At 49.8% G+C, this 16,299-nt stretch overlaps 1 protein-coding gene across 28 annotated transcripts in view; it reads right to left on the bottom strand.

The window, feature by feature from the left end:
- Window positions 1-16,299, bottom strand: part of SYNJ2 (synaptojanin 2) — a 116,282-nt gene that overhangs the window by 36,752 nt on the left and 63,231 nt on the right. For all 28 annotated transcript variants that reach the window (XR_013534648.1, XR_013534651.1, XR_013534650.1 and 25 more), the window contains 2 exons: window positions 6,724-6,785; window positions 1,975-2,071 (listed from right to left, as the gene is read on the bottom strand). Coding sequence is in view for 24 of the 28 variants with exons in the window: in XM_078370366.1 (XP_078226492.1) it covers window positions 1,975-2,071; window positions 6,724-6,785 (159 nt within the window). In the remaining 4 variants the exon portion in view is untranslated. The remainder of the gene's footprint in view (window positions 1-1,974; window positions 2,072-6,723; window positions 6,786-16,299) is intronic.

The raw sequence follows: 16,299 nt of genomic DNA, 5'->3' as shown, positions 1-16,299 counted from the left end.
GGATACCACACTCCTGCAGGGCTCTCCAGAGGGCACAGATGAGGAAGGACTGCTCTGTTCTTCAGATGGTCCAGGTGGCCCAGGCCCTTGGGGACAGCAGTGCTGCAGCAGGCTGCAGAGCTCATAATCCATCTCCCTGTTACCCTGGTAACCGGCCCCATCCTGCTGCACACCAGCCTCTGATGGCCTGAAGAGACCAAGGCTCCAGCTGAGGTGGGCCAGGTGGGACCCACATCCCAGTGCAAGTTCAGGATGGTCAGGGAGCCAGGGCGAATGTAGGGACAGATGGGAAGCAGGGCGAGGGGCTGCCGATGGCACCACCATACGCTTAAGAGCCCTCCCTTCCACGCGAGGCTTCTCCAGTCCCTGGATTTCTTCCTAGAGAGCCCCATGATAAAGGACAAACTGTCCCCTCCGCCTCCCTCACCTTGCACCCACGCAGGTACAGCTTCAGGTCAGGCCAGTCCAGCCTGCGCCCAGCCAGAGGTCCCAGTGACGTCTAAGACTTGAAGGACTTGGGGTCACCTGGTCTGACTCAACATGACCGCCTGTGATAGGCCTGAGTGTCAGTCAATGCAACACTGCCATCGTCAAGCAAGTCTTGCTGTGAGCCAGAAGCTGGCGGAGGCTGACAGTGCCTGGTGGCTCAGTAACACTCATTCCGGAGCCAGTGCCTTGTCCAGCAGGACTGATGGCCGCCAGGCCCGGGGGAGCTGATGTGGCTGAGGGCTACCCCCGACAGGGCTGTGACCCAGGTCTCCAGCTAGAGTGCCCCTCCCTGCCTGGCCAGGAGCCCACCCTTCCCTGCATGAGGCGGCTGCCATCTCCCACCCTCACTTCACCCACTGATGGGAGGGGCCACAACTCAAGGCCTAGGGGAAAAAAGAGTTGGGGTTCTTATTCTTATTTTTATTTTTTGGCTTTTTCCTTCTTCCTTCAAATTAGCAGCCAGCATCACTGCCAAGATAGGTGGGAAGGGAGACACTTCTGGAGCTTGTTGCTAATAGCAACAAATCAAACAGGAAAAGCGGGTCTGGTCAAATAAAATTGGCAAACCAGGAAGTGCCTGCTCCAGGCACGAGCATGCGGCGTTTCTAAGCTGAGGGAAAGGCTCAGAGATTGCCCTCAGCCCCACTGAGACCACTTCGGCTCTTTCTCTAAGGGCTATCCTTGAGCTTCAAACAACCAGACAGTTTTCTTCCATTAGGCAGGGGACATGGAGAGTGGTAAAGGAACCGGGAACCCCCACTGCTCATTCTGAAAGGTCTTACGCCTGGGGAGAAGGGGGCGGGCGCTGGAGGCCTGGGATCCGTGCATCGGGACAGCTCCTGGCCAGGGGGATGGTCTCTTGCTCCCCCGACCTCCCGCAGCTCCGTGACCCTGCCTAGGATCTCTGTCCAGGATGGCCAGGAAAAGCCCCAGGGAAGCCTGAGGGAGCCCTCGGAGACCAGCAGGAGCAAGTGCAACAGCTCCCATGGGAGCCCAAAGAAGAGGGGAAAATTTGAAGGCTGCCCGACAAGCAGAGGGAAGCCACGGAAGCTGCTTCTCTGCCTGAGCCCTGAGGCCAGGTGCCCTGTGGGGCTGGGGGAACCCACCCAGGACCAGCCAGGGCAGAGGGGAGGCCCACCTGCTCCTAGGCTGGACTGAGAGGGACTCCTTGGGAGGTCAGGAGCCCTTGAAGCCATGGGGAGGCCAGGGGACACATGACTGGGACAGGAGATGCTCTGTTTTGACTTTGAGCAAATTCTCCCAACCGTCAGCTCATAGAAATTACACTCACTGTATCAGGGGCCCAAATCACCGAGCACTGGCTGTTCAGTGGTCAGAACACTGCGGAAGCCTCAGGAAAGGAAGGAGGACCGGGCTGGCAGCTCCAGTCCCTGCAGGAGCCGCTTCTAGGCTCAAGGCTTCACTGTAGCCATCCGCCACCCCGTCCAGCCTGGCCTAGCCATGAAGAGGGCAGCCCGGCCTTACCTTGAAGGCTCTGTTGAGCACCTCCTCTCCGCCTCTGCTTCCCAGAAGGTTCACGACCACCTGCTGCCCGTACTGCTCCTTCAGAAGCACCATGTGCCTGCAAAGGCAGCGGGCAGGAGTGAGGCTGGGCACAGGCACAGGTGCAGACGCTGCCCTGTTCTGCCCCTCAAGGGAAGAAGGGGCAGAAGAGGTCATGCTTTCTCAGTGCTAGAGTCCAGCACCAACCATCCCCCATGATCCAGTGTAGAAAGTGAGCCAGGGTGGAGAGAACCCATCCCTCCCAGCCGCCATTACTATCAGCTAGTGTAGACTTCTACATGAGTTTGGAATCAAACAATATCCCGGACCGTCTATAAACACCTCCCATTAAATCTAGAACACCTAACCTGACCTTTCATCAACAGAGTTTTGCTTTTGAGACAGGCTCTCTTTTCCGGGCTAGAGTGCAGTGGTACGATCGTAGCTCACTGTTGCCTCAAACTCCTGGGCTCAAGCAATCCTTCCACCTCGGCCTCTTGAGTAGTAGGGACGACAGGTGCATGCCACCACATCTGGCTAATTTTGCTTATTTAGTTTTCATAGAGACAGGGTCTTGCTATGTTGCCCAGGCTGGTCTTGAACTCCTGGCTTCAAGCAATCCTCCCACCTCAGCCTCCTCAAGTGTTGGGATTGCAGGCATGAGCCACCACGCCTGGCCTAGAGTCTTATCCATGCAATGTGAGCGTCTGAAATGAATCTCTTCTCTTGCTTGGTACCCATCCTTCTCAAAACCAGAAAAACTGGCAGGAGACCTCTCAACTCAGCATCCCGTTCTCCACCTAAGTGCTGTATTTCATGATGCTAAACCACAACGAGGAGATGCCACAAAACCTGCAGGCTTTGGGGAACTAGTCCTTGTATTAGAAGCGACTTTCTAAACATGCATGCTGGCATATTAGGGAGCGATTCCAATATTTACCGTTGATCACCAGCTATTTTAAAGTAACCTTACAATGTCAGCGTTAAGTGTGTTGAAATGCAGTGCCTTAAACAAAACAGAGGGAAGCATACGATGCAAAAAGCAGTGTCAGATTATCATTTAACGGTGCAATCTCTATGCCCAAATATAGAAAAAAGATGAAGAAAACACGTGATGCCAAAGGTGGTGGAATTTTATATGATTTAAGTACATTCTTTTCTTCTGTACACATCTTTCTCTTTCCCAAATTTCTATAACGATGTTTCTTTTATGAGTGGAATTTTTTAAAGAGCTAATGATGATGAAAAAATATATATATATATATATATTTTTTTTTTTTAACCCAGTAAGAGAAAACATTCTCTTATTCTCACCCTTAACTTAGGCCGGCGAATCAGCACACGAGCCTAACTTCAAACTACCCGCTTCAAAATCCGTGTTCTTTCTACTACTCTCCCCTAAAGTTAGAAAAGGAAAACATTCTCTTATTCTCACCCTTAACTCTCACCCTTTCTACTGTAGTAGGAAGAATATGGATTTTGAAGCGGGTAGTTTGAAGCTAGGCTCGCCTGCCGATTCGCTGGCCTAAGTTAAGGGTGAGCCCTGCCCCACCCCCGCCTGAGCTCCCATCTCCTTGTGGAGGTCCGGGCCCCCTGGGGCGTGACTGTGTGTGGCCCAGCCCTTGTGGGCTTTCTTTTGGGTCTGTCTGCCCAGAGAAGGTGCATCCCAGGCCTGGCTCTGACACACGCAGGCTCTGCCCCTGGTGAGGGAACCCACTGTGGCCACACATCCAAGCCACATCCCACAGTGTGGCCCATCAGAAAGGCCCATTTCTGATCTCTGTGTATCTCATTCCTGCCCCTGCTTCTCAACTGGTTCCAAAGCCCAGGGCCAGAAGAAAACCGCTATTAGTATTACTCACTATTCCTCATCATTACTCTATCCTCTCCCCACCCCCAAACTCTCCTAATGAAGTGATTCCTTCCCTTTGAGCTGGCCTCTTCATCTGTAGAGCAGGGCTGATCCCCTTCCTGCAGAGAATAGCTAGGAGGACTAGAAAGACAGTGAAAGTGACAACACAGTGCTTGGCGTGTGGGAGCTGGTTCTTCTTTCCTTCCCTGTATTGTAAACACGCTCGTTATTGGTGAGCTGAAAGGCCTTGCTGACCCAGGGCGTAAGGGAGCACCTGCATCAGCAGCAAGGTCGGCGAGTGCAGGCTTCTTGCTGGGTCACTCTGAGCACTGAGGCCTTTTTTTCACTTCCCTTGCTCAAGGGTTACTGTCATGGGAAGCTACTTGGAAAACGGGAATTTTTCAGGACACTGAGGAATCAGATTTCCATTTGGAAGCATCCTTCTCATCTTCAGGGAGGGACCTAGTGTTCGACATACGCTGACGTGCACAGCAGCCGCCCGCAGAGCGGAGCGGGGAAAGGAGAAGAGCTTCTCTGTTCTGCGTGGAGAGACTCAGGCACCATCCCGTGAAAAGTTAACCCTTCCATTGAGACTCATCACCACACAGAGATGACAGGACCCTGCTCTGGCAGCTGCAGCCAAAGGCCTGCTCCAAACAGCCCTCCTCAGATATGGAGCACACAGAGCAAAGTGAAGAAAGACAGCCACGGCTACTCTCAGCACCAGGTAGCACGGGCAAGGAAAACAAGCATCCTCTGGGGAGAAAAACTATCTGCACGAAGGTTTTACAGGGGAAAGAAGGGATTTAGTCTCGACCAAGTCCATCAAAGAACCGCAAGACTCTTGAGAGTGCAGTGATGTCCCAGAGAAGAGAATTGGGAAGCACCCAGGACTGCGAAAATGCCAGTCCAGGGACGTCATCGGGGACCTGGCAGCCTGCTCTTGGGGGAACCCTCACGGTGCCCCACTGAGGCCACTAGACAGACATGTCACCTTATTTCCAAGCATTGTCGCCAATGAGGGGAACATAGTCAGCAATTAACATGAAAGCAGCAGCTCCTGCCAGGGAACCCGGGGGCTCCTGCCTCTAGCCAGCGCTGTGGGAAGAAGCATTACAGAAGAGACTTCTTGGACACAGTAGCTGCCTGGAGAAAGACTCACCCTTTCAGCAGCTTGTCCTGTGATTTGCAGAAGAGATCTAAGTGTACCTCTGGATTTAGGGATGCTTTCCAAGGGGCTAGGCAGCCTCTGGGGTGCTTGTGAGAAGAGAAAGGTCTCAGTCTCTCAGGTATGCGCATCTCACACACCTTGCATTACCAGGATGCTGAAAGATCCTCCGTTTATGCAAACACGCTTCAGCTAGATGTATCCACTTTTTAAGAAAGCCATAAACATAGGAGGATTTTTGAAGCAAACCCAGCATGACCTTTCCTTTTGTTTTGGGTCAGCTTCTGGTAGAATTTTGTTTTGTTTTGAGATGGAGTCTCACTGCCGCTCAGGCTGGAGTGCAGTGGTATGATCTTGGCTCACTGCAACCTCTGCCTCTTGAATTCAACCAATCCTTCCATCTCAGCCTCCCAAGTAGCTGCGATTATAAGCATGCGCCACCACGCCCAGCTAAGTTTCGTATTTTTAGTAGAGATGGGGTTTCGCCATGTGTTTCTCAAATGGTTCCAAAGCCCAGGGCCAGAAGAAAACTGCTATTATTATTACTCACTATTCCTCATCATTACTCTATCCTCTCCCCACCCCCAAACTCTCCTGATGAAGTGATTCCTTCCCTTTGAGCTGGCTCCTTCATCTGTAGAGCAGGGCTGACCTCAAGCAATCCACCCTCCTTGGCCTCCCAAAGTGCTGGGATTACAGATGTGAGCCACCAAGTCCAGCCAGGTAGAATTTCATTTCCAGTTTCATGTTTACTATTTCCTAAGATCGTTTAGTACAGATCAATGTCAACTAAAAGAATCTCATGTGTAGAATGCTTAGGACACACTGATAATGTGCTGGAAAAGGTAATGGGCTTGTCTCTACTTGACTGTATATCTCTTTACAGAAAAAGCCCTTTATATGTAACATGCTAATCAGGGGGTCACATCTGGGCTCAAGTGACTAGTGGTATGTTTGATGAAAGGATGCAAGCAAATGTAAAGTCTCAATGAAGATTCAGGTAGAATGATTCAAACACTTAAAACATCACTTTTGAGAATTTTAATTACATTCACTAAGACAGTTCTTGAATATTGAGTATTTAGAGTAAATAAGCAAATATTTTAAGAGGCTATTATTTCAATTACATATTACAAATAGTTCAGCTTTTCTTAAGCTAAAAAATAGGAGATGTGTTATGATCCAATTTCTGTATTTATATATATAGGGGTGTGTGTGTGTGGTGTGTGTGTGTGTGTGTGTGTGTATATATTGTTGTATGTATATATATATTGTACCAAAATTGTTTTCTAGAATGACATAAAAAACTACCAATAGTAAAATCTCTGAGAGTGGTAACTGGGATTTAGGGTATTTTTATTTTTCACTTTATACTTTTCTATACTGATTTATTCTATATTATTTTAAAACGAAAACCAAACAGCTTCAAATATCCTACAATCTAGATTATCCCTTATTAACCAGGGCAAAGCGATGAAGCCTCATTGCAAGCAGCTGATGAGACAAAATAATTAGAAAGTGCCGCCTGAACATTCCTTAACTTACCTTCAGGAAACCTGAGAACAAGTAAAAATCTCATTTTGTAAAAGCAGATTTAGATTCAGGGTTCAGGGTCCTCCCCATCCCGTCACACCCCATCCCTGGTGTCTGATGGGAGGAAGACATCTGAGAATGACAATGACAGGCTTGGATGGTGTCAGACAATCCTTACCTGTCAAAAGCAGGGGCGTTGGCTTCCAGGCCTCTGTGTAGCCTCAGATGATGGGAGCCAACCTAAAGCAAAGAGAAGTAACGATCGTGATTCTTCTGCTCTGCAAACCGAGGAGGCAGTGGTTTTCCCATTCTCCTGCTCCTTGGCAGCCACTAGGCCACGTCCACAGTCCCTTCTGGGCTCAGGAAGGCTGAGCTCTCTGGATTCAGCTAACAGTGCTACTCAGGTCTAGGGGCCTCAAGTCTGGCTTTGCTGCTGCTCAGTCCTAACTGTAACATGACCATGTCTGCTGCAGTCCTTCTACAGACAGCAGTTCCAGTGTAAGATTATGAGGTAGATATCAGAGCCTAAGCTCTCTGACAGCACAGAGGTCATGAAGCCAACTAGGGAGACAGAAACTGCTTCTCAGCCTCCTTTATGCCTTCAGGGACATCAATTTACCCCTAAAATCTGAGTCATCCTAATTATCAAATTTACCTTATTATTTATTAATATAACTATTCAATGTGTAACTTAAAAAAACATTTAAAATACATATTGTCACTGGAGCTAGCCTAAAAGAGCTTTCACTGGCCAAATCTGGGATAATCTGAACATCAAACTATATGAGGATAGTAATGGATTATAACCTGATGAATAAAATAGAAATCCATGAATCTATACTAATGATAACTGGATGGATGAATGGGTGGGTTGATGAATAATGAATGGATGGGTGGACGGATGAATGAATAGCTGACTGGATGGATGGATGGATGGATAGCTGACTGGATGGGTAGATGGGTGGATGGTTAGGTGGGTGGGTGAATGGATGGATAGATGAATGGGTGGATGGCTGAATGGATGGATACTGGGTGGATGGATGGATGGGGGATAGATGGATGGGTGGGTGGATGGATGGATACTGGGTGGATGTATGGGTGGGTGAATGGATGGATGAGTGGATGCATCAGTAGATGGATAGGTGGGTGGATGTGAGGATGAATGGATGGGTGGGTGAATGGGTAGAAGAAAGATGAATGGATGGGTAAGTGGGTGAGTGAGTGGATGGCTGGCTGGCTGGATTGCTGGAGGGTGGATGACTGGCTGTGGACAAGTGGATGGATAGGTGGGTGGGTGGGTGGGTGGATGGGTGGATGAGTAGATGGGTGGGTGGATGGGTGGATGAATAGATGGATAAATGGATGGATGAACGGGTGACAGATGGGTGAATCAATGTGCAGGTGGGTAGGTGTGTAGGTGGGTGAATGGGGAAGAAGAGAGGGCTCTACAATAAAATACGAAGTGATAAATTTGGAGGAAATCATTTTAAAACTCATCATTTTACAACTGTCATAGTAAATAACTGTTCAGCAAAAGTTACCTATTGATGATAAACCTTAAGGGAAAGTTTAATGAGAAGCAGGATACCAGCATGGTCTCAAAGTGTCTCCCATAGATTGCTGATTAGTTGAAAGGGAAAACATTAACCGTAAGTGGAGAAACTGAGTAGCACCTTGACTGGGTGACCAAAGTCAACATCACCAGTGAGGGGCAGATGGACACCGTGCGCCTCCAGCTCTGGTACCCTACGAAGGACACAGCGTCATGTAGGTAGCATTCTGGCCAGGCATCCATACACTGAATGTGCTCATAATGAAACACAAGGAAAATTTAAAGGAAATGAAGACTTGCATTCTCCAAAACATCAATGTTTTGAAAGACAGAAAGCCAAAGAACAGATATAGATTAAAAGACTAGAGACGTGACAACCAAATGCAGTATGTGATGCTGGATTCAAGTGGGGAAAGGTGCTTCAACCATCGTTGGGACAACTGGTAAATTTGGAATATTGCCTGCAGATGAGACTGAAGTACTTTGCCACTGTTAAATTTCCCAAATGTGAAATTTATACTACGGTGATGTAAGAGAGCATATTTTGCGCTTAAGTAAAGAGACATTGATGTGGTTTGGATGTGTGTCCCTTCCAAATCTCCAGTGTTGGAGTGGGGCCTGGTGGGAGGTGTTTGGATCATATGGGCAGATCTGTCATGAATGGCTTAGTGACAACCCCATGGTGATTAATGAGTTCTCGCTAATTCACAGGAGAGCTGGTTGTTTAAAGGAGCCTGTAACTTTCCTCTCCTTGTTCTCTCTCTCACCATATGACACACTGGCTCCCCTTCTTCTTCCACCCTGACTGTAAGCTTCCTGAGGCCCTCCCCAGAAGCACATGCTGGCACTATGCTTCCTGTACAGCCTGCAGAACCATGAGCCAAATAAACCTCTTTTCTTTATAAATTACCCAGCCTCAGGTATTCCTTTACAGCAAGGCAAATGGACTAACACCAACATGACATACACAACCTACTCTCAAAAAATAATAATGTGTGTGTGGCACAAGGTTAAGATTTAGTGAATCTGAGTGAAGGACATATGGGAACTCCCTCTTTTGTTCTTAAACTCTTTCTGTAGGTCTGATATTATTTCAAGAATAAATTGTTAAAAATGCACTCTTCAATTTTGTTTCTGTTTGAGTGTTGTACAAGCAGTGTCGTCAGATTTCTCTATGTTATGAGATGTGGCTCTTACCATTCTTGTATTATTTTATAACTCTCAACAGCATGGGTGATACAACTGCCCACCTCAGACTCAAGAAAAGCACCTGTCTAGAGAACTGGTATCTCAGCAATAGACGTAGAGATTCTTTGGAGGTTTCCTTTGCTTTTTTCCTTCCTTCCTTCCTTCCTTCCTTCCTTCCTTCCTTCCTTCCTTCCTTCCTTCCTTCCTTCCTTCCCTCCCTCCCTCCCTCCCTCCTTCCTCCTTCCTTCCTCCCTCCCTCCCTCCCTCCCTCCCTCCCTCCCTCCCTCCCTCCCTCCTTCCTTCCTTCCTTCCTTCCTTCCTTCCTTCCTTCCTTTCTTCCTTTCTTTCTTTCTGTGTGTGGTGTGTGACAGGTCTTACTCTGTTGCCCAGGCTGGAGTGCAGTGATGCAATCACAGCTCACTGCAGCCTCAACCTCCCAGATTCAAATGATCCTCCCACCAGCCTCCCAAGTAGCTGGGACTACAAGTGCACACCACAATACCTGGCTATTTGTTTTTTTTTATTTTTTGTAGAGATGGGGTTTCACCATGTTGCCCAGGTTGGTCTTGAACTCTGAGGCTCAAGCAATCTGCCCACCTCAGCCTCTCAAAGTACTGAGATTACAGGCATGAGCCATTGTGCCCAGCCAGGTTTTTCTATATAAACAATTCAGCAAAGTCCCAAATCCCTTTCAGTCCTAAGACACTTTGGTCACAAGCCAAATGAGTGCAAAATGAGGCATCTTGGCCGTCGGCTAATGGGAGCTCCTAAGAAAGGCTCACCCCAAACCCTGTCACTTTGCTGCCCTGTTGCCTCTGTCCTCCTTTTCCCTGATGGCCGTCAACAACGGGCTGACGACATCTCAGATCATTTGAAAACTTTCCTGGCTCTGCACTCCTGAAAGGGCTGCTCCGTCCCGCACCCTGAAGGAAGTCAGCAGGTCTGTGACCTCTCAGCCACCCTGAGAGGTCACCAAGAGCTGAAACCCAAGAGACTGGCTACCTGCTGGCTGGCTGTCAGTCATCACAAGAAATCTGTCCCGGCTTCAGGGATGAGCAGCAGCTGCTTATAGGATCATTCCCATGGGAGCACAGTAAGAAGAGAATACAAGCTCAGCAGGCCAGGGCTGCGGAGCCTGGGTCTCCATCGTGACGAGTTCTATTACTGGATGCGTCTGACTCCCTCTCCGAGTCATAACCCAAAGCCTCTTCTTTTAATCAGGTGGAAACGGCTGCACAGATGGCTGGACCTAGCAGTGTCCAATCCCCAGGCTCTGTAGCTCCCCCATTAACATATACACTGCATTATCAGTCAGCAGTCCATCCCTCAGTTACTGACCGCCCTCCGAATCAACATGCCATTATGTATCGTGGAAAGGCAGGAAAGAGATGGGAGACGCTGAATCCCCTGCCCTGGGTGATTACACCCAACCAGGATCCCCCACGGAAAGACCCAGAAGCAAAGTTTCTAACAAGTCTGCACAAGTGCAAATTAGTTTGACAGAAACTATGCCCTTGCGTATGGGGAGCAGGCAGCAGTACAGGGTGAAATGAGGCACCTGCCAGTGATGTGGCCCCTTCAATCACATCAGCGAGGACTCAGGGGCCGTGGCAAGCAGACGGCAAGCCCTGGAAGCAGCCCCCCACCGCAGAAGGCACAGCCAGGACAGGGGCTGCAGACACCTCTTCTGAGGCCTCCGGCTTGTCTTTTTCGTCCTGGACTTAGGCAACCATTCCATGTGGACAGGGCTGGGCCCAGCTGTCACAGGCATGGTCAGTACCCCCCGCAGTGGCTAGTCTGATGTCACTGCTGACAGCAAACCTTTCTACCTGGGAGCACTAAGAAGTCAGGGGCACCACCCTTAGGTGAGTGCAGGGAATGGGCAGAAAGGACCTGTAAGTCTAGACCAGCGGTCCTCAAAGTGTGGTCACTGGACCTCTTCTGGGCACTTGTCAGAATTGCAAAGTCCTGGGCCCATCCCCGATCTGCTGAGCCAGACTCTCCAGGGGTGGGGCCAGGAATCTGTGTTTGAACAAGCCCAACAGGCAGTGCACACCCACTGAAGTTTGAGTGGCTCTGGTTTTGACTTATTTCTGGACTTGTTACATTCCCCTTTGGCTCAGGTTGCAAACGCCCATAAAGGGGTGGAAGGTACAGCAGGGAAGACAGCTTCAGGGGCCGTGTGCACACCCGCAGAGGTGCTTCCACATCTGCAGAGCTGCATGCACTCCTGCAGAGCCATGTCCCCACCTGCAAAGCTGTGTGCACACCTGCAGAGCTATGTCTACACCTGCAGAGCTGCATGCATACACCTGCAGAGCTGTCTCTACATCTGCAGAGCTGTGTCCACACCTGCAGAGCTGCATGCATACCGGCAGAGGAATGCCCACACCTGCAGAGCTGCATGCATACACCTGCAGAGGTGTCTCTACACCTGCAGAGCTGTATGCATACTAGCAGAGGCAAGTCCTCACCTACAGAGCCTCAGGGACACCCTGAGCAGGCCCAGTTTGCCATAGCTGCTTCCTTGGGCCTCAGGCTGGGTCCCTCTATCCCTTAAACAAGTTCTATGACTGGGCTTGTCTAACTGCCTCTTCCTGAGTCATAACCCAAAGCCGCTTCTTCTAAGCAAGTGGAAAGGCAGCACAGGAGGCCTCGGGCAAAAGTGGAGGGAGCTGGGGCCTCACATTCTCTCTGGAGCGCATCCTCCCTCATCACCCCAAGCATCCCTTTCGTCTGGGTTCCTAGGCCTCATAGCCTTCCTCCCTCCTGTCCTACTCTGACAATGACCAGCATCTACCTTCTCTGGAGTCACCTAATTCTGAGGTCGCTGAGTGTCAGAAGCCACAGGAACGAGCTGCAGCTGGGGGCAGGGGCCACCACTGTCGCTGCATTGTGTAGCTTCCCTTCTCCTCCACCCCATCCTCCTCCCCTCTGAGCAAAGGGTCAGTTACTCTTATCTGGTCCCTAAAGTCATTAGTTCAATCCCACAGCCCACGGACTGAGTTCAGGGAGACAGCCATTAGGACAGTCAGGGTCTGGAGAACTCCTGGCTGCGGGAATCCCAGCAGAGTCTCCATCAGCAGTCAGAAGGCCCGAGGACCACAGGCAGCACCTCCACGCCTCTCCCCTACACCCCATCACTCCTACCTTACTTAAGGCTGCCTGAAAATCTCAGTTTAGCAGCCTCCCATCTGGTGTCTTTCCCCTCCAAACGAACACTTTCTAGACTTCTGTCTAACCGTGTCTCCATCAGGCAGTCCTTTAGTGCAGTGTCCGGCGTGTGCTGGAGCCAGCTCCTGCAGGCGTGCAAGCCGACTGCGTACCCAGCCCATCCTAACTCTGAGCTCAGTGGTGTGGAGCTGGTAGGCTGAAAGTGGCCACGATGGGAAAACTTACACCACAGCAATGGACAAAGACTACAAACCAGAGCTCCTGTACCTGGTCTGACCTCAGTAAAACTCATTTGCCAGCACAGCACTGAGTGGTTCCCATATTTTCCTGCACATTGGAGTCACCTACGGGTCTTCAAAAAGGACGGCTACCTGGCTCCTGGCCCCAGATATCGTGACTTAATCTGTATAGTATCAACCTGGGTATCAGGATTTTTCAAGCTCCCAGGGGAGTCTTCCGAGCAGCAAGGTTGGGAGAACTGCCTGGGTAGCTGCTGGTGTGGGATGCAGACTCCTCAGTGTAGGGTCCACAGGGCCTTGACCAGGCCCTGCTCACCTCTCCCATCTGTCCTCCCATTCCCTTCATACCCAGGACTCCAAGAAGCTATCCAAGACACTCCCTGATTCTCTGTGATCCCAGGGGTTACAATATCTGCACCCACAGTTCCCTCTGCAAGGGCTGCCTTCCTTGCCTGAGTGCTTCTTCCTCACCCCTCAGCCGTCTGGAGCCTTGGGCAGCCTCCCCCGATACCCTGAGCCTGGGAGAGCTGCCCTGGGGTCCCTGCCTTCCTCCAACATGGCTCTATCTACGCAACACTGCCATGTCCTGGCCCCTGCTCCTTGAAGGCAGGGACTGTATCTGATCCCCTGTGCCCCATATACCTGGGAGATGCTCAGTGAACATCTGGGATGAATAAATGGCTTCAGTTGGAGTTACTGATTTACCAGGAGTCTGTGTGGGATGACAGATAAGACCCCCCAGGAAGCTGTCTTCATGTCATCACATGTCATGGCGTCCCGGCGAAGACAGGAGGAAATTCCCATTCAGTGCTCAGGACACCAAGAGCCATATTTCTCTGAGGCCGCTGGTGGTTTTATCTCCTGGGTGCCATCATTTGTTTCTATTAGTATCAATATCGGCTGCCATTTTGAGCACTTTTTAGGTTCTAGATACTGTGTTAAATTCTTTTTTTTTTTTTCTGAGAGTCTTACTCTGTTGCCCAGGCTGGAGTGTAGAGTGGTGTGATCTCAGCTCACTGCAAACTCCACCTCCCAGGTTCAAGTGATTCTCCTGCCTCAGCCTCCTGAGTTACTGGGATTACAGGAACCTGCCACCATCTGGCTAATTTTTGCATTTTTAGCAGAGATAGGGTTTCACCATGTTGGCCAGGCTCATCTTAAACTCCTGACCTCAAGTGATCCATCCACCTTGGCCTCCCAAAGTGCTGGGATTACAGGCATGAGCCACCGTGCCAAGCCAAATTGTCATATTATGCTCATTAATCCTCTCTAGAACCCTATAAGATAGGTATTGTTAGCCCCATTTTACAGAAAAGTAAACTAAGGCTTGGCACAGATAACCTCTCAAACACACATGGTTACGAAGTGGGGGAGCCAGAGCTTGAATTAGAGCCCAGGTCTGCATAGCTTCAAAGCTCATCACTTTCATAAACTGGCTGTGATTGTGGTTCTTTCTGTGGTGGCTGTGGGGAAACTTGGAACAAGTATCAGTTTCCTTCCCACGTGCACAGGACCTACGACACGCACTGTGGGCACCAATTCCACTCGTTCCCTTCACCCTAACCTCTTCACTTATTTTCGAAACAGTTAACACTACAAGCCATCCATCTCATGTCCTTTTTGGAACACAAAAAGGTACACACAAAAGTGCCCATCCTGGAATCACGCATCCACGAACTTGGCCAGTGGTTTCCAGCAGGGAAGAGGGATGATAGGACAAGAGGGGTCTATTCTACTCAGCATCCTCCTCGGTTTGGTTCAGTTGCAGGAAACTTCAAAACACAGACTGGACTTAGCTTGGCAGGGCACGTGTCTGTACAGCCCTACTGGGGGAGGAAGAGTCTACAACGACCAGGGAGCAAAGCTGTCAACCACAGACACAGATCATAGATTCTCTAACCAGCTAGACGAGGGAATAATTCGCTTGAAGGGCTATTTATAAACTGCACGACCCATTTACACAGTAAAAATGAAATTTATTAAAGGTACACAGCTGCTAGAAATGGAGTCGGGAAGTACTGAAGGCGCCGTTCCAGGCAAACACGCAGAAAAACCCTCATCCACGGCCCTCTTCCCACCCCGCCCTATCCTGCTGGGCTCTGGGTCTCCAACGGCAGCTGCCAAGAAGGGACCACATGGCAACCTAACATACAAGCTACTCTCCCAGAATCTTTGCACTTTTCATCTAACCTAAGTGAAGGAGGAAGAGAAAAAGCTCAAAGTGGAGAAAAATAACTAGAAGCGGCCTTGGGCTTGGCAGTGAGTTCAAGCCGGTGAGGGTAGCCCGCCATGACCCTGCCCTCCTGGCCTCCTCTGAAGATGACTCAGTCTCTCTTTGATGAAGAGTGGTATTTAGAGGCTAAGCACGGGTATTAGGCCCAAAGGTTAGCAAGTCCTTAGTAAATGAAGGAACACTAAAGCCTTCTGAAACGTGTTTTGAAGAAACCGTGGAGGCCAGGCGCGGTGGCTCATGCCTGTAATCCTAGCACTCTGGGAGACCGAGGCAGGTGGCTTACTTGAGGTCAGGAGTTCAAAACCATCCTGGCCAATGTGATGAAACACAGTCTCTACCAAAAACACACAAAAAATTAGCCGGCATGGTGGTGGGTGCCTGTAGTCCCATCTACTTGTGAGGCTGAGGCAGGAGAATCACTTGAATCTGGGAGGCGGAGGTTGCAGTGAGCCGAGATCGCACCACTGCCTTCCAGCTTGGGTGACAGAGTGAGACTCTGTCTAAAAAAAACAAAAACAACCTCTGTACTGAGAGTTAGAGTGAGGAATGGATGAATTTCAAAGGGTCCTTCCCAAATCCTAAGAATCCATCGTGACCATCCCCCTAACGTTTGGATTTCCACCAACTTTACCTGAGACACAGCCCGGTCTCCCTGTTGCCTTTTTGTGCCATACTCATCCGATCAATTCTTTCATTCTCCTGAAGACAGAGCGTAAACTCCTCTTTTAAAGAAAAGCAAGTTTTGAAAACCTTTTTGGAATGTCTGGAATGAGAAATCTACAGATAAAGTAGGAGAATTGCGAGACCTGGAGGGCATGGGAGAGACCACTAATGAGGACAAAGTTTTTTAGTGGTGATCAAAGTGCCCTTAGATTACAGTGGTGTTTACACAACTCTGTAAGCTTTAAATGGGTGTGTAAGTTATACCACAATAAAGCTGTTTTTCCAAAAACCTCCTCTGGGCAGTCATCCCAGGAGCTTCTGTGTCACAATTGTCCTCGGGAGTGTTTCTCCAGAGGCCACCAGTCATGTCGGGCAGCATGGTGGTCTCTTTCTAGTGGAAAGACTGAATATTAATCAAGCCTTTTCTCTCCACCAGAGCATGGAGCCTAAACGAGACCTCCATTTATCCATCTCACTGCCCAGGCTGACCAGGTACTTCGCCAATGCTGTCAGCACAGCGTCCCAACAGCCAAGGGGTCAAGTGACTCACCTGCTCCTGGCACAAGGTCAAGTCAAGGACCAGGCTAAGAAGCTGAACCCAAGACTGGGGACCCTGAGTCCAGTGGTGTCAAACCCACCCCCCCCTCCGCCACCCCGGAACCTGGCAGATGGCACTCTGGGCCCTGCTAGCCACTGGCTGGCAAC

This window comes from Callithrix jacchus, chromosome 4 (genome assembly GCF_049354715.1).
Source record: "Callithrix jacchus isolate 240 chromosome 4, calJac240_pri, whole genome shotgun sequence".
Lineage (NCBI taxonomy): Eukaryota > Metazoa > Chordata > Mammalia > Primates > Cebidae > Callithrix > Callithrix jacchus.
Note: the sequence above shows the minus strand (reverse complement) of the source record. Positions and strands in the feature narration are given on the sequence as shown.